General features: G+C 37.6%; 1 protein-coding gene across 5 annotated transcripts in view; it reads left to right on the top strand.

Moving 5' to 3' along the window:
- gabra1 (gamma-aminobutyric acid type A receptor subunit alpha1) overlaps positions 1-19,034 on the top strand; it is a 41,885-nt gene that overhangs the window by 11,609 nt on the left and 11,242 nt on the right. For all 5 annotated transcript variants that reach the window (XM_008113121.3, XM_008113104.3, XM_003215124.4 and 2 more), the window contains exons 4-7: positions 5,746-5,813; positions 9,615-9,835; positions 12,269-12,351; positions 16,635-16,778. In XM_008113121.3, the coding sequence (XP_008111328.1) occupies positions 5,746-5,813; positions 9,615-9,835; positions 12,269-12,351; positions 16,635-16,778 (516 nt within the window). The remainder of the gene's footprint in view (positions 1-5,745; positions 5,814-9,614; positions 9,836-12,268; positions 12,352-16,634; positions 16,779-19,034) is intronic.

Here is a 19,034-nt window from a genome sequence, read left to right as displayed (position 1 = left end):
ATATTCAGCTAAATAATGTGTATTGTATAGGGTATATTGCTCAGCTAAACAGTGTTTGCAATATTCTTGTAAATAGTCTTGCCATCTCATTTTATGACACACTATTGCAATGACTTTGTATAACCTAATCCAAATAAGATTACAGTATATAATGCATTTTCATATCAGGCAATAGTCTAGAACATCAAAAAAAGGTTGGTCTTCGGTCCGACACAGCTATGCTGACATAGTTCAATGTTTCTACCATTTAGAGTTATACAGACCAATTTATGGTTGTTTCCTTGTATATCACTAGATAATGGTGGTACACATATTGAGTTCTAACAGACCAGACAATTTTATTTTTACAAAAACTGATTTTTCTCTTCTTTTTCTTCGCTATGGTTCAGAGTGAATGTCATATGCACTCATACATTAAACTGACTTATATAAAATCTCTGCTATGGTTTCTCCTACCTACATGACATTATTTGGAAACTTTTTTTGTAAAAATTATAAATGGACATTTTAATATTGAGTGAAGGAGTCTGCAAAGCACATTAAATGTTAGTACTTATTTTAAAATGGTTATACCAGTATGCATGCCACATATTTTATAGAGAACCGTATATACTCAGTCATTTATCACTGCTGAATTCTAGTTTGCCCACATTAGAATTTGAGCTGGATAGTTTTCCACTAGCTTTACATGAAGAATTTTCATTCTTGATTCCTGTTCATCCTTGTTATGTTACTAAGACATCATGATAGTGTCATAAATGCACATACACATACAAATATGTAGGTGCAAAATTTACTTTATTCAATAAACAATGAAATTGAATGTGCATGTTCATTTTATGCAAGTGACATAATTCTTAAAAAATGCCAGATTTAGCATTGTGCTTAGGTGCCCTTAAGCACAGGGCCCCGTTGGCCAGGGGCCCCATCTTCCTGCCCATTTTTTTACTATTAATTTTTCTTATGTGGTGCACTTTTAAATTTGAAGGCGTTCTGTTTCTGAGCTATTCCATACATATCGATAGTTGATATTCTATGGGAGTGTGCCATAAAGCAGGCAGCACAAGCCTACCTAACCTACCTCCTCCAGTGCCCAAGGAAGGAAGAGGCCTCATAACTTCACTAGCACAGGGCCTCATCTGCCCTAAATCCATCACTGATTCTAAACAAGCTGAAATCTCAATTTTTAAGCTACAATAATCTATATTGTTTCTTTCACACTTTAACAAACATCAAAAGTGCCATTAAATACTCTACACATTTAGCCTTCTCCTAAAGAGACTGTGGTGTATTCCTTGCCTATAGTTTCTCTGTAAGTATAGCTTTCCTATGTGAAGATAGATTAGAAATGGTAACTTTTGAGAGCTCTTGCATGGACTGAATTAATTGCAACACCAGGCATGAAATGCAATGTATTTTTTGCATCTTATATCTGTCTTTCATATTGGGAACTTGTGAGACAAAAAGTGGAAGCAACTGGGAATAAATTCCCAATTTATTCCTATGATAATACATGTATACATGTATGGAGAAAAATAATTCCTGTATTGTTTAATAATGCATGAAGAAGTAAACTTTACACCTTACAGTTTCAGTTGGCTTCTCCTGGCTATCCTGTCTTGACTCTTTCTCCCATGTACTGGAACATTATTTCTTCAGAAATTTCTGGGAGATGACTTGGAACGTGTTCAGTCAGGTTGCCCTAGGAATAAAAAGATATATAATATATATTTCTAAAAAATGTTTCATGCACATAATAGGGCTCTGAATTTTACTGTGTTCACAACAGTAAAACTTACAATAGTTTTAAGTAAACATGCTCTAGATTCTAGAATATAAATAGAGAAGAAATGTAGCATTTTGCAGCAATAAGTACTTCCCCCGCACTCTGGGATGAGATACATTTCATCATATTTACTCTTTAGGGCAGTGGTAGGCAACGGTGCAGACATGAGGTCCAGATTTTGGCAGTTTAGACCTGTGGTGGACCTCCCCCAATAAGCATCAGAAAGTCACTTTACTTCTAGTTTTGGCTCTAAGCTCTTAGTTAGTTTAGTGTGTATGTATTGAGTGGGGGTGTCCCTGGGGAGTATTACTAAGTAAAGCAAGCATTGTCGTTCACTATGGTGGTGGTGGTGGTGTATGTATGTGGGGGGGGGGGGGAACCATCTGAAAAATGAATTCATTCTTTGGAAAGTCTTGGATTTTGTAGTCCTGCTAAAAGGGAGTTGGAGCCACGTATCTGGACATTCCCATGTTGCTTTTCAGAAGTGATGTTAACAAAGTCATGGATAATATATCTCTGTATTTGTTGTAGTTATATGCCTTCAAGTTCACTCCAACTTATGGTGACCTTTTCAGAAGGTTTTTTTCTGCATGGTTTATTCAAAGGCGATTTTGCCAGTCTTTTAGCCAAAGGTCACCCAATAGGTTTCCATGGCATAGAGGGGATTTGCACCCCATTCTTCCAGAATCCTACTCCAACACTCACCTACATTTCACCTACACAACTTCTAAGTGTAGGTGAAATATAACCAGTAATAAGGCATGGTTTGACATTCCTTAATAGTTTATGAAGACAGATGTTTAAATAAAAATGTAAAAAAGAATCAAAATGAAGATAAACATATGAGAAAATCCCTGGTTTGATACAAAGTTGTGCTCCTTTTCTCATTAAAAATAGTTGTGTTTAAAATGGTTTAGTTGGTGATTAAAATTGTTGTATTTAAAATGGTTTAGTTATGTACATGGGAGGGAGGAGGGAGCATAAATAAATACACAGCAGGAAAAGTGTGTTCCAAAGTGTATACCAATGTCCGTGTGAGAAGAAAAACCGGATTCTGGAACTAGTCCCATTGCCTTTGGTATCAGTGGAACAAGAATGATGGTGCAATACTAAGAAACTGAATGAAACAAACAAATGGATAGGTTTTCATAACAAGATGGGATGATGGCTCTATACCTGAGGTTTCAGGTTCTACTGGTCACTAGTAGAGAAGAGAACCCCTTCTCAGTCTTAAATTTAAAGGAGCCATCCAAGTCTTTTTTGGGGATAGGTTTCAGTACATTAGAGAAATCCTTTTAAAATCCACTGCTCTGCTGAAACAGCAGTCATCATCTATGAATTCCTGAACTACTCACTCATTTAGTGTGGGGGCTTTTTTCTTGTAATGGAGAGAAACATTAATCAAAGAGATATGGCTCAAATTCCCTTAAGATCCTACTGGATGACATTGGACTAATCAGTCTGCCTCAATCCAAGTACCTTATTAGCTAATGTGAGATGGAGCCTTCGGTGGCCTAGGGGATAAAAGCCTTGTGACTTGAAGGTTGGGTTGCTGACCTGAAGGCTTCCAGGTTCGAATCCCACCCGGGGAGAGCACGGATGAGCTCCCTCTATCAGCTCCAGCTCCATGTGGGGACATGAGAGAAGCCTCCCTCAAGGATGGTAACATCAAAATATCCGGGCGTCCCCTGGGCAACGTCCTTGCAGACGGCTAATTCTCTCACTCCAGAAGCAACTCTGGTTGCTCCTGACACACACACACACACACAAAAGCACTAATGTGAGGATATAACTAGTAAACTTCCCCAAGAAGCCCACTTCTTGAAAATGTGGGATTCCTATATGATAAATAAAATTGTTAGGAAAATTCTTCTCTAAGCTATGGAGGATTTTAAACATAATATTTATAATTTGTATTAATTGTTTAATTAATATGTAGCATGGAAATAATGGGTTGACTTCTGACTTAAATATGACCTATTCAAATCAATGCCTTCCTGTTAGTTATGTGGTGGATCTAGTCAAACGTAGAATTCTACCCTCATCCAATCCAAAGGCATCAGAATTTGTGATCCAATAGAATACAATCCCATCTTGATCTTACACTTTCAATATGATAAGCGAAGATGGCTGCCTTTCAATATGAGTTGATATCCGTTCTGAGTCAGTCCCTGTGAAGCTATGTCCTGTGTAAGAATGACTCACTATTTTGGAACACCCAACAAAGCACAGCTGAATCATCTAACTGTAAAAATGATAAACAAGAGTGGGCTTTTTCACTCTGCTTTTTGTACTCGAGAACCCCAAGTTTGAGAAAGGCCACGTCTTTCGTGCCTAGAAATGAATTAAAAACCAATCATTACCATTGAACATTGGCTAGTTAATTAGGGTAAAAATAAATAGCATGTCACAGAACATTACTCCAGTGAAGGAATTTTTGATTAGGGATTGTTTTTATAAAGTGTATAGTGCTGTGGGTTAGTTTAAGAATCATACTATATTTTTGTCTGTGCTGAATGTTATACATTAGCTTTTTTTAAAAGAAGATTTGAACCAGGGATACAATTTCCAAGTATTATCAGATTGCAAGTCCCAGCAGCCTTAGCCAACATAACCAAGGAGTTGTAGTGCAACAACTTCTGGATGTCACATGACTCCTGGACCTGAGATATACCATCATTCAAAGGCACTGTTGAAGTGATATCCTACTACTAATCATATTAAAATGCAGGGATTATAGCCAATCTTGTACAATTGAATTCAGTAGATGCTATCACCAAAATCCACAAGATAGTATACTAACAGCTCAGGCTAGAAGTGGGAAACTGTCGCAGCACGGCTTCCCCTTGCACTGGCCCCATTGTCCCCAACAAACTACAGGAAGCCTCCTGTGTTCTGGGCAGAGCGTCCTAGGATGTTTGCATCACAGATGATCAACGGAGCCCTGCTGGAAATTTGTGTGTGTTGTGTGATGGGTGGTGTGGGGATCCATGGATCAACTGTGTTGCAAGCCTCTTGGGTTGGTTATGAAGACATGTAGAATGAAGTCCTAACTTTCTACAGTGGTAAAAATTTGGAAGGAAGATTACATCTGAGGTGTAGAATTCCTATCTGTTCCTCATATCCCTCCCTCCCCCGAGCAAAAATTCTATTTTTGTTTCAGAGATGGAGAAGTGGTCGAGGCCCCTCTCCTGCACCACCCATATTATGTTTTTTTTGCAAAGCAGATTCTTCTTCTAGATGAGTATAATGAACTATGATATGATTTTTTAAAAAAAGGATAGAAGTCAGTAAAACAACATCGATTAGATAGAGGAAGCCATTTTAGGGAATGGAAAAACACTATTACAGTAGAGTCTCACTTGTCCAAGCTAAACAGGCTGGCAGAAGCTTGGATAAGCGAATATCTTGGATAATAAGGAGGGATTAAGGAAAAGCCTATTAAACATCAAATTAGGTAATGATTTTTCAAATTAAGCACCAAAACTTCATGTTATACAACAAATTTGACAGAAAAGTAGTTCAATACGCAGTAATGTTATGTTGTAATTACTGTATTTAGAAATTTAGCACCAAAATATCACGATATATTGAAAACATGGACTACAAAAATGGCTTGGATTATCCAGAGGCTTGGATAAGCGAGGCTTGGATAAGTGAGACTCTACTGTATTTCAGAAAGAAGTGGAAAAGAATTTTGCAGGATCTATAATTTTTCAGCGAAAGTATCCATTTGCACTGTCTAAACAATGAAGTGCCCTTTGCCTTGTATTTATAAATCTTGTACTTCATTTCACAGAAATAAAATGTGAACCATGCATTTCATGTGTATATTTTATAAAGCAAAAGGCTAAAACACATGCAATTAAAATACGCACATAGATGCTTTGGTCACTAGAGGCCTTTTGATGTCAAATGTATTAAAAGCTACTCACTATCCCAATTTCCTGCTTCATCAGAACGTGTAACTGCAGTGAAGACTGACATCTTTGTCACCAGCTTTGGACCAGTTTCAGACCACGATATGGTAAGTGATGTCCTATTTACTTTCAACTTCTAGAATTTTTTTTAGCCTTCAGAAAGAGTGTTATGATCTGAACAGGCTTATTATGTTGTCCTACCCCTTTTTTGTCATCTGTATCATTATTTGTAGCCTTTCACGACTGTATACAAGGATTCATAAACTTTCATCTTGAATGTTTTCCCCAACCTGAAAGTTAGATAACACTTAAAATTCTTCCAAGGAATAGGAAATGGAAGGAAAGATTTGCTCATAAGAAGTTCATCACTAGAGACCTCATCACATGGAAGTCCATGATGCAGGGAATCCATAGGGTAGTGGGCAAATTGTGGGGCAGTGGGGTGAATTTGTCACCCAGTGCACTGCATCGCCTGTATCACCCACTTTCCCATCACATGACGGAAAGTATATCTTTCTGGCTTGCTCCCCAGTATTTTCATCAGAGACATTCAGTAGATCAGTTGAGAGAAATAGAAATAATAGTAGGAAATGCCTATTTGTTTAGTCTATGGTTGAAAACGGTCACTGATGAAACATAGAACTGGTGCCATATCATTTTATCACATGCTCCATTTGGAGGTGAACTTTCCATTCATTCTCCTTCACTCCAAAATACTCCTAGCAAGTGTTTTGTAATGTTCAGAAATCTATTTAAGACTCTAGATGTTTCATCATCATCTGCCTCAGAGGCTGGGAAGTTACTTGTAACAAGGGTGATCATGACTGACATGGTGAAGTCAGCATAACTGTTCAATGCTAAATAAAGGATTTAAGAAGGCATATTAAATTTGTAATACTGATTCTTTATACTTGAAATTCCACTGCTCTGCATTTTCAGGTGAATGCAGTTATGTGAATGAAATGGATGTTTATCTTGGATAAGATATACTTGTTTCAAAGCAATTTCCTTTCGGGAACTGCAAATACTGCTGCAAAATTAAATCTGATTACTCGTTTAGGAATCCTGAAATATATTGAACACAAATACTGTTGCAATATTTTGGGACACTGTTCTGTTAATGATTCTACTCAGCCTGTTTTTCAATGCTATCCTTTATAAACCAATAGGTTCCCTGCCTCTATTTTTTGCTCTGTTAAGCTTAGCTATTGTTGATGTTGTGTGAGGAGTGTGTCTATAGCTGCTGCCTTTGGTACATTCATCTGGAGCTATATAAATCTCATTTTAAGTTCTTTCAGTGGAATTGTGTGATGCATAAAATTTTGTGGAATATATGTAATTTGGTTCTAGCCTAGAAATGTTGAGGTCTATGGACATAGGAGCCAATGCAAGTGTCATAACCTTTTTAACCTCTGATACTCTGAGAGGACAGTGCTGCAGATTTGGTTAGGTGCGTATCGGCCATAAGTACCCTTTAAAACAAACAGTTCTTTATAGATCTTCCATTATAGTTAATTATATCCATTGGTAACTATAGTTTAGTGTTTCATTCATTGCAGCTGACATTTATTTTATTAATCTCCCTCATTATTATCAAGTAATTGTAATCATTTCTGGAGATGGGAAGAGTATCCTAGCATCTGTTTTATATCTAGCATCTCACCCTTGTTAGGACGAAATGCTGAATTTATGTCAGTGCAGTTGAAAACTGGTATATCCTAAAGTATACACAATAATTGTTTCAATGTAATTATTGCTTCGTAGCTGGTAAGAGCCTTGACGAACTCCAGTGAAACATTGTGAACTCCCTAAACAACTTCTTTCATTTATCGTTGTGCCTCTTCTGGAGGATGTTTGAATCCAAGAAATAATCTGAAATAATAATAGAAAGGTGGATGATAATTGTTTTTAATAGGAATTATGCCTTGTAAGTTGAGCTTGTAAGACACATTGAACAAGAAGCCACCTGGGATTCCTGCATTCACTGCTCAGATTTGGAGGAATGTTCTGATTCACAGGAGATGAATACAAGATACTTATATCTCTGAAGTAGGCTGTTTGGCATCACTTTTTGACAATGATAACATTTATCATAGAGAGGCAGAATAAATGTGAGGTTTATGTATCTAGGTTGCAACTCTGCCATTCATTGAATGTGGTTTGTGGAGGTCGATTATCTATGACAGCAAATTTAGTATCTTTCACATCATGCAGTTGATACCACTTTGACAGCTAGGGCTGCATCTTGGGAAATCCTGGAATTCGTAATTTTGGTGAGGCACTTGAACTTTCTATGTAAGAATTCTAAATGCCTTGGAACAAACCCCAGGATGCCATGGGATGGAGAAACATTCCAAAATGGTGCTATGATTGTAGATTGGAAAACCCATAGCATACTCTCTAGGCTATTGTTTCTTCTTAAAAATTCACTGGTATGGCAGATATTGGCAATTAGATGATGATAGATGTTTATGAAGAAATACACCATCTCTTTTGTCTTTCATGTCTGTATAGACTGTCCTCATTTAAAGGCCAAGATGCAGAAAACTTGATGAGTAATGCTTCTCAGTTTCATAGACTCGTCTGCATGGCACAGAGCTAGACATACCATATTCTTTGGTTTTAAGAACCCATCTATTGTAAGATGCATACTAATTTCATTACCACCAACAGAAAAAAAATGCTATATATGTTTATGTGTGTGTGCATAGTGTACACACGATTCTAAGAAGCACCCCATTTTTAGAGATGTTTATATAGAGAAAAAGTGCATCTTTGAATCAAAGAAATACAGTATATCTTTGATATGCATGTACACACACAAACTATAAATCTATTCCAGTTGTTTCCTGAAAAAAATCTTACTGAAATGTTTCCCTGGGACGTACAACAATTGCCATGATATGTGCAATTTCTCATCACCACTTGGATTGGACACGTAAGCATTCCCAAAGACGAGGATAAAAGAGGAACATCTTTGCCTAAAACCTGATATTTTTGTATACCCACTTACCCTTATTTCCATAGTCCTAACTCAAGATCAGTAAAGTGAAGAATTCCGCTCTCTTCTCTTTATATTAAAACTCAGCTTGGACTGGATAGCCCTTCAAATAAAGTGAAATCCTCTGTAGAACATGATGCAATGGCTGAGATCATATACTAGCTAGCTGGTACTCTGGTGCTGCTTACTATTATGAAGGGGGAAAATGGGAGGCAATTCAGATGATGAAGACATGGCTTCTTTCAGCTTAGAGAGGTAAAAAAAAGGTTATTCTTACAGATGGAATGGCCCCTTCTTTTCTTTCCCTGGGAGTTTAGAACATCTGTGTCTTCAACATCTGAATTGCCTTCCATCCTTTCTTCTGCTAAAAAGTGAGCTCTCTTGGAATCTGACAGCTGCTGAGAAAACCAGAAAAACTTCCCAGATAGAACATATTTTTTGGAGCATGAGTATGTGAAGGAGTATATATCAAATTTGTGGACAAGGGGGCTGTACTGGAAATGGAGGTTAGGCAACCATAAACAGTTGTCCTTCCTGGACAGGGCTCAGGAAGCTCTCAGCACTTCATGCAAACTTCCTTCTCTGATATGTTACCAGCTGGGGTCAAAATATACGATTCATTACTATCTATTCTTTCAAGTATCGATGGTAAGTCTTGGAGTGTATCCTCCATTGATACAAGGGTTTTATCATATTTGTAGATTCAAGGGCCCTCGTTTTATGTAAGATAGGGTGTATCTTAATATTTCTTCTATTTATCCTCTGCTTTTTCACCTTCAGAAATAAATGACAGACAGGATAAATACACACCTGTGATTCCTTTAAACACTGTGTTTAAAGGAATCTCTCTTCAATACTCCCATTGCCAAATGAATTATTTTCAATGCTCCCTATTGTCTTATTTTAGGAATACACAATAGACGTATTTTTCCGGCAAAGCTGGAGGGATGAAAGACTGAAGTTCAAAGGACCCATGCAAGTCCTCAGGCTTAATAACCTAATGGCCAGCAAAATATGGACACCTGATACATTTTTCCACAATGGAAAAAAATCAGTAGCACACAACATGACTATGCCTAACAAACTCCTGAGGATTACAGAAGATGGAACTCTGCTCTATACAATGAGGTGAGCATTGCAAGACAACATTATCTCATTTATGAAAAAGTAGAATTTTACATACTAAAATGATGGGCACATCCCCTAAAGGATAAATTGAATACAGCTGGTTTTCCATCCTATTTGTTCTTGCTTTTTCTTCTTCTCACTTTCTGACCTTTAAGCTTATTTAGCTCCACTGAATTCTCCGGGATGTACAAAAGGCTTCATGTTTCACTGAACAGGTTTGGGGATTACAGCCTTATGAATGAAGTATGTAATTTGAACACTGACACAAAGTAGCACCATGACAAGCAGGGTTTTATCTCATTTGGAAACCCCAAAACACATATTGGAGATGAGGAGAGAGAAGGGGGAGAATGAAATGCTTCCTTTATAAGATCCAGTGCAATTAATTTCATTGGATATACATTTCTGATCTGCTTGGCCAATCTCAATAAAGATCCGTGTTTTGTAGTTTGAAAAAGATGGATACCTCTTGCCTTTATCCCTGAAAGATACAAAGAGGGAAGTTTAAAAGACAAAATGGCCAGGATTTTTTCTGCAGCAGTACAGTAGTTAAGAGTGCTCTTCTGGGAAAATGAACACCACCTTGACTGCATTTGATTTAATCTGATTTCAAAAGCTAAGTATGGACAGGTTTACTTATTACCCAGACAGAAAACCGCTAGGATTCTTTGAAGGGAATTCAGGTAGGAAGGGCTCCTACTTGAATTCCTGGAAGGTTGCTGATAATCTGTCCCAGTTTTGGGGAGAAGCTTGGATATATAAGTAATAGAATAATATTGTTCTTTTTCCCATCCAGGAAGAGCAGGTGGAGTGCCGACTTTATTGTGCTAGATCAGTGGCTCCCAACCTTTGGGCCTCCAGGTGTTTTGAACTTCAGCTCCCACAGTTCCTAACAGATGGTAAGCTGGCTGGAATTTCTGGGAGCTGAAGTCCAAAACACCTGGAGGCCCAAAGGTTGGTAACCACTGCATTAGATGGATCAATTGTTTGTATAAAGTACCTCACTGTGTTCTTGTTACCTAATCTAATATCTCCACCCCATGAAGATTGCTAGGTGACTTCGGGCTGATCATTTTGTGTCTATCTAATCCACACTTCAAGGTTATTATGAAGACATAATCAGAAATTGAATGGATATCCATGTAAATTACTTAGAGCAATAACTTAGTCCTCCTAGAGACTTCAACTTCCTGAAACCCCAGCCCAATGTCAGGAATTCTGGGATCTGAAGTCAATAACATTTGAAGAACCAAGGTTAAGACCACTGAACAAGGGCCCTTCTATACTCACCACCAATCCAAACCCGATCTGATGTCTGGGACTCTGGATTAAGGCCACATGGATACAAGATAGAGATTCCTGAAATGCCTCAGAGGCTTCAGTGAGCTTCCTCCCCAGCTGTGTTTCAGTTGTCCTCAGTGGCGAGGCCTCACATAACTGGTCTTGGATGCTCCGACTGAAGTCAGTCAAAGCACCATCCCACTAAGAAAGCAGGGAGAGGAGAAATGCCCCCTTCCCTCTCCATCCCACTAAGCATGCACAGGTACTGCCATCCCATTTCCCTGTTCTTCCTAGGGAGCATAGGATAGCAATGATGGCAGTGAAGGTAGTTGAACTTGGTTCCAGTTAGGAAATGGCTCAATTGTCTTTACTCCCTGCGATCTTGGGGGAAGGATTTGGGATTTTCCCCAAATTAGCTTAACCTGAGGCGAGTTTTCATTGGGTTGTTTTGGGTTAAGCTGGATCAGCACCATGCAGCAATTAGCCACTGCAGGTCTGATCCAACTAGACATCTAAGTGGTCAATGTGATGAGTCCCTAGAAACAGGATAAGATATAAACGTAAGCAATAAACAATATTTTTTATTCTGTGTATTCAGCCATTTTCTGCTTTGAAATGAAAGATCAGAGGTCACTCGGAGTAGCAAGATATCACTAAGGGTAATGAGTTTTGGGCTGAGGGGGCATGCACCAAGTTACAGTAGAAATCTAACTGTATTAATGTCTTCTTCAATTACAATTGGCAACTCCTTGTTCCTGAGTGGACCAACTGAAATGAGCCCTGGAATAAATGTGTTGGAGACTGGCCTTTATGACAAAAATAACCCCTGGTTTCTGGTTTTATTGGGTATTTTCATACTGCCAATGCAGTACAAAGGCTGAATGCCCCATTACAGCATATATAACAATGTTATAAATGTCAAGAACTGTGGCACAAGATATTCATTCCATTGCTAAATAATTCTACAAGTGATTTAGTTGGGGAGTGAAAAACCAAAAGATCCAAGTGACCAAGGATATTTCAGTATGTGCAAATGATTGTTTGACATAGTATGTTAACAATGCTGCAAATGAATACGTGCTTTTGTTTTATTTAGAACTGTTTGATCTAAAACTATTATGTTGCCTATTTCCAACCCACCACTCCTGACAGGCTCACAGTGAGAGCAGAATGTCCAATGCATTTAGAAGATTTTCCCATGGATGCACATGCTTGCCCATTAAAATTTGGAAGCTGTAAGTTGACTTTAAAAATATTTTTTTTCACTTTCTTTCCACAAGCCAGGCTGTCAAAAAGCCTGGGACTGTATGCATGTGAATATATTTTCCAGTCTGTTTTTTTTTTTAAAAAAAAAATGAGGATTTTCTACACGAATAAACATAATCCAATAGCTGGCACAGACAATAGCCAAAGAGAGAAAATGGCTCCTCTGCAGACCTGGGGAGCAAAAGTACTGTGAGAAGACAGCATGTATAGAGCAAGAGACTTTCCATTTGTAATGCAGATATATTTTATCGAGAAAGAGCAATTTCAGTAAGACCTACAGGAATGCAGGAGTTTGTCCCCAAGCATTTTTGAAGAAGCCATTATTTTATTCATTTTCTATCCAATTAAAAACATTTAAGGATCACTATCTTATATGAGGGATGGAATCCCAGCAACAGACAAAACAACAAAACTAAACACCCCACAATCTTGAAAATTGACAGCACAACCCCTCATCCACGCCTCTATGTTCATACAACAAAAAGCAAAGAAAAATAAAGTCCTAATTAGAGGGAGAGGAATAATTGTTTTTATCCAATTGCTGCCAGTTAGAAGGCTAAGCTCCACCCACTTGGTCTCCTAGCAACCCACTCAGCCCAGGGGACAGGCATTGTTAGGCATCACTTAGGCTTCTTCCACACTGCCTATAAAATACAGATTATCAGATTTTAACTAGATTATATGGCAATGTAGACTCAAGGCCCTTCCACACAGCTATATAACCCATTTATATTCTTATATTATCTGCTTTGAACTGGATTATCTTCTCCACACTGCCATATAATCCACTTCAGTGTGCATTTTATCCAGCTGTGTAGAAGGGCCCTCATATAACCTAGTTATAAGCATATAATATAAGATTATAAATATACAGTACAGTCTCACTTATCCAACATAAACAGGCTGGCAGAACATTGGATAAGTGAATATGTTGGATAATAAGAAGGGATTCAGGAAAAGCCGATTAAACATCAAATTAGGTCATCATTATACAAATTAAGCACCAAAACATCATGTTATAAAACAAATTTGACAGAAAAATTAGTTCCATGCACAGTAATGCTATGTAGTAATTACTGTATTTGCAAATTTACCACCAAAATATCACAATGAATTTAAAACACTGACTACAAAAACATTGACTACTAAAAGGCAGACTGCGTTGGATAATCCAGAACATATGATAAGCGAATATTGGATAAGTGAGATTCTACTGTATTATGAAATAATTACTGTGGTAGAATAATACAGAACAATATAATCTCTAAAACCAGGACAGTAAATAAAGAGCAACACTCTGAAAGCAGGAAAATTGGGAATTCCACAAAGGAAACAATCAGGGCTAGCTAACACCTCCCAAGAAAGGATTCTTCCAGAAAAGGGAGTGAAGCAGTGTGTATTACCAAAGTCATTATTATTACTATTATTATTATTGTTGTTGTGTTGCTGTGAACCACGAAAATGAATACAATCTGGCTCCAAGTATTCAAAAACACTAAAATCAGAATATATAAACATTACTGTGGAATAATAAAACAGAACAATACAATCTCTAAAATCAGAAAACTAAATAAAGAACAACACTCTGCCCCCAACAAAGTATTCCCATCATCAAAGTCTGGCAAATCCTCTGTTTCTGAAGGTTACAGACAGTAGAAGCACATAAAATATCTCAAAGAACACCACTCTGAAAACAAGGGAATTCCAGACAGGAAACAATCAGGGCCAGCTAACACCTCCCAACAAAAAATTCACTCAGGCAGGAAGCAGCCAGGCTTTAAAGCTGCAAGGCCATTACATGCTGATCATTTTGCCTGATTACAGCATTCATACTTGCCTCGAACAGACAAAAAAAATCACAAATATTGTATATTCACAAGCTTTAGGAAATAATATCCCCTGATGGTGCAGCATGTTAAATCACTGAGCTGCTGAACTTCTGGACCAAAAGGTCACAGGTTTGAATTGGGGGAGCAGAGAGAGCCCCCACTGTTAGCCCCAGCTTCTGCCAACCCTAAAGTTCAAAAACATGCAAATGAGAGTAGATGAATAGGTACTGCTTTGGCAGGAAGGTAACAGTGCTCCATGCAGTCATGCTGGCCACATGACCTTGGAGGAGTCTACGGACAACACCAGCTCTTCAGCTTAGAAATGGAGATGAGCACCAACCCCCAGAGTCAGACACGACTGGACTTAATGTCAGGGGAAAACCTTTACCCTTTACCTTAACTACCACCAATTCCTCAATACTTTATTTCTCATACCACCATACTTCACCACAGCAACACGTGGCCGGGCACAGCTAGTGATGTTTTAAAAGACTAGATGAAACCAGTCTTAAGACTTTGTCAAAAAAAATAAAACACTAGTTTACAAGCCATTGGGACATAGTGTATTTACTCGAATCTAATGCTCACTTTATTTTGCAAAATCACCTTGCTAAAGTTAGGGAGCACATTAGATTTGCTTAATTTGGTAATCTTTGCGCTGAGCCAAAGTAAAAGAAGAAGCTGCTTCAGGAATACCTGGAGCTCCAATTTGAGGGCTGTCATCTATAATTTAATAGCCAGAGCTCAATGCTATGCAATCCTGGGATTTGTAGTTTGGTGAAGCACCAGCATTCTTTGAGAGTGAAGGCTCAAGACCTTGTAAAACTACAGCCCTCATGATTCCATAGCATTGAACCAAGGCAGTTAAAGTGGATTTATTATACAGCATAGATATTTTCTTTTCCATAGCTAGAAGCTTTGGAGCTCTAACACTTTTGTTTTTAAAGAAGGAAATCTAAACAGGCAGCAACTCTAATGGCCATATTACAAAGAGTGCACATTTTGCTGATGCGCATTACATTCATCAGCAATTTTCTTTTTGGTTTCAGGGTTTTGAAATTGAGGTGCGCATTAGATTTGATGATGCATCAGACTGGAGTAAATATAGAAATTTCTCTACATGTCCCATTGGAATAAAATGTATTTTTCTACATCTTCTGTGCAGTTTGGCTGGACCTCCCCACTAGAAGACTACCTTGTGCCTACTCACTAAACATGAAAACAGAAAAAGGGTGGTTGACAGAGCCGTAGCCAGAGGAGGGGGGAGTTAAGGGTTAACCCCCCCCCCCAATGTTTCAGGTTGAAAAAAACCCTCTGATTTACCCATGGATATTAACTCATCTGTAAAATGTTAGGAAGTTATTACACCTCCAATAATCTTCTTTTTTAAAATACTAGCATTTGAGAAGAGATTTTGATAAGCTTTTAAAGTACAGATGTACCTACTTCCTATGAGCATGTTAGTTTATTGGAGTTTGAGCACTACAGTTCAGATAATTTTTTAAAAATGCATATGATCTAGTCAATTACAATATTCAGTGCTATTTTAGGACTCATCACACCAATTTCATTGTTTCATTTTATAGGGTTTTAAAGTGAGTCACTGTGAATGAAAAAAACATTACCGTTGCCATGTAGAGAGGCAGGAGTGGTAGATGAGGTTCAGGCTTTGAGCTACTCTATCCTTGCTACTCTAATTAATTTAAACTTTTTAAAGCACAAAGGCTCTGGGGTGTGTGCCAAGGACTTTCAATCTAAATCACTTTATCAGTCAAGTAGCATCAGGGTTAAAAATCTGAACTGTTTGCAAGCACAGCCATGCTTGATATGGCATACATCCTTCTGGTGAGCATACTTTGAGCCATTACTGAATATGGTTAAATGAGTTGGTGTCATAGAGGAATTCCTATTTACACTTATAGTTGGATTGATAAACTTGGGAATATATTTGGGGAATGCTGTGATTTCAGTGGGCTAAAATTCAATGTAATGCAAGTGCTAATGACTAACACAACAGGGCTCTCTGTGGTTCTTGCCCACAAACTCTTTGTGTAACTTGAAAATTTCCTTCAGAAGGCTGTTCAGCCCTTTAGAGCAGATACACAGGCAGTGTAGGAAGAGTTCTACTGACAGACACACTTATGTCAGCAGAACCACCTTATTGGATTTTAGCCGGCATTCTCAGAAGACATCTGAAGGACAATCAAGTATCAATGTTTCTGCTATCCTGTGGTGTGTAGTTGGTTCACTGGGGAGTGGGCAGAAATATTAGCATTAGCATATAGTGAACTGCCATTGAATCTATCATATTGTTACTTTAAAAGAAAGAAAAATGCAACACATTATAATCTATTTGGAATGATGGGCAGGTAAGTAAATAAAAAGACACACCTTTGGAAATGACTTATTTTCCCCTCAATTAGATGCTTACACAAAATCGGAAGTAGTATATGAATGGACAAAGGAACCTGCACTGTCTGTTGTAGTAGCAGAGGATGGCTCTCGTCTGAACCAATATGATCTCATGGGACAAACTGTAGATTCTGGAATAGTGCAGTCCAGTACAGGTGAGTAATAACTACTATGGCTTGTCTCAAAAAAGCCAAACCAGTGTGAAATGATGTAGGTATGGAGTGAAATGTATAACCGTTCCATGAGATGGATTTTTAAAACACACACATATATATATATATATATATATATATATATACACACACACACACACACACCCTTTTTTAAAAATAAAAAGGTTAGCTCACAAAATGGGGTGGAGTTAGGTGTTTGTTTGAAAATCACTAATCAAATCCAGCTTCTTTCTCCAGGTAATCACGGCGTTCCAAGGTTTTCAACAAATTTGATAAGGGAAAACAGAGCCAGTTCAGAGTGATGGCAAAAATTTGAGCATAACCTTGCTCTCATTCTGAATCCTCAAGCACTCCCATAATTCTAAGGATAAGACACTTTGAAGCTATCTTGGGCGTGTATGTGTCTGGAGCAGGCTATGAAAATTCAAAATAAAATTAACAAGAAATTGTCAAACAATTGGGCTCAGGTCTGTTAGATTTTGAAGGGGATGAAATCTCATTGTCAGGAAGCTTTTTCTGATATATTATTCCTCGCATGTTCAGAACATTATTATTTCATATGCAGATACTAGTACCTGAGCTTTCTCCTATTATGGAAAATAAAAAGTGCTCCCTTAAGTTCTTCCATTACATTGATGTTACTCAAATTAGTGTGTTGCATATCTAAATAATTAATTGTATTCTTCACTTGGACCAAGCTCTCAGAAGATTCTTTATATCAAATCAACAATTGTTGACCGAATTATGACAGGATGGGGAAATGTAACCTAAAAACAATTAATTGTCCCAACTAGAGCCGGTCTATTGAAACACATTCAATTCAATGTATATTTAATTCAACTAGTGGGTCTCTTATAGTTGGGATTAATATTGGCTTTAATCCTAGAATATATTAAACATGTAAATAAATAAAACTGCATTAGGGAAACTTAGGAAAGTTTAAACATTTCTTTAAAATTCTGTCTTTTCAACTGCCTGGTTGTATGATGGCTGATTATAATATTGGAATTCCTATTGATTGGTTTTGCAGAAAAACAAAGATCAGGGATAGAAACTCAGACAGCCATAAGCCATTCTGCACCACATTTTGAAAATGTTTACCATGGGTCAAATACTAAGATACCAAAGCAAACAAATTTGCTCATTTTGCCTGATTCTGAAAAAAGCAAAGCCAGCTTTGAAAACTGAGATCAGTATGAGCTCTCACTACTATTTGGAACTGAATACTCAATAAACCAAACCAAAACACTCTTTCAAAATGAACAGGTATTTCCATTTAAGGAGTTTAATCTGTGACCTAAGATTCTATATATTTCTTTGCCACAGATAGGCTTTCCATGTTCTTGATGAAGTAAATATACTTCTAAGACTGTTCTGGCCATATGAAAAATGCACCCTATTCTGAAGTATGCAAACAAGTCATTATTTCCAAGAAGTGGGATGTGAGGGATCGTTTACAGGTCCTACAGTTTGCTTTCCAATCCAAAATGTCATCTTAATGAAAGGAACATAGTTAGCATTCAAGTCACTGTTCATAGCATTTTGTCAATGCTGTCAGAAATGAGGCAGTTCAGGCAGAAAAAAGAAGAAATCCCAATTTGCAAAGGCATCAAGAACAAAATTAACATAATGGCTTAAAAGACATTAATCACTGTTATTTATGATTAGTGCCAAGTTCTGCACAAGATGTTTGCACAGACTAATAAAAAACAACAAAAATAGGAATGCAGAAGCAAAACAAACTGGAAAAGTAGTTATATTAAGGAATGAACAATATCAAATATTAAATTTCAAAGATGAAATTGCAACCATACGTCTCAAACAGTTTGCAACAGAGACCCACTTCTTTGAAAGGATAAAGGGGTTGTCACCTGGATTTTGTTTAAATTATTGCTAAGAATATGCAAATAAGGTTTGAAAGAACAGGAGAGAAAGGAGAAAATAAATCGTACCCATCTATGTGTTTACTACCTACTATCTAAATATAACACTCTTTGACTCTTTCTTCCTCCTATCTACCCAGATATAGTAGATAACACTCAGACAAAAGCTGCATGAAACGAGTGCCTCTCGATCTTCAATCCTTAGAAATTGCTCGACTTCAGCTCCCAGAATCTCCAGCCAGTATGGTAATGGTCAGAGATTCTGGAAAGTGACACTCCCTAATTAGATTCAGTCATTCATTTTTTAAAGCCTGACACCATTTATGCCGCTTCTAATTTTGGCAGAGGTTCCATT

Source organism: Anolis carolinensis, chromosome 2 (assembly GCF_035594765.1).
Source record: "Anolis carolinensis isolate JA03-04 chromosome 2, rAnoCar3.1.pri, whole genome shotgun sequence".
NCBI lineage: Eukaryota > Metazoa > Chordata > Lepidosauria > Squamata > Dactyloidae > Anolis > Anolis carolinensis.
This window is presented reverse-complemented; position numbering and strand designations above follow the sequence as displayed.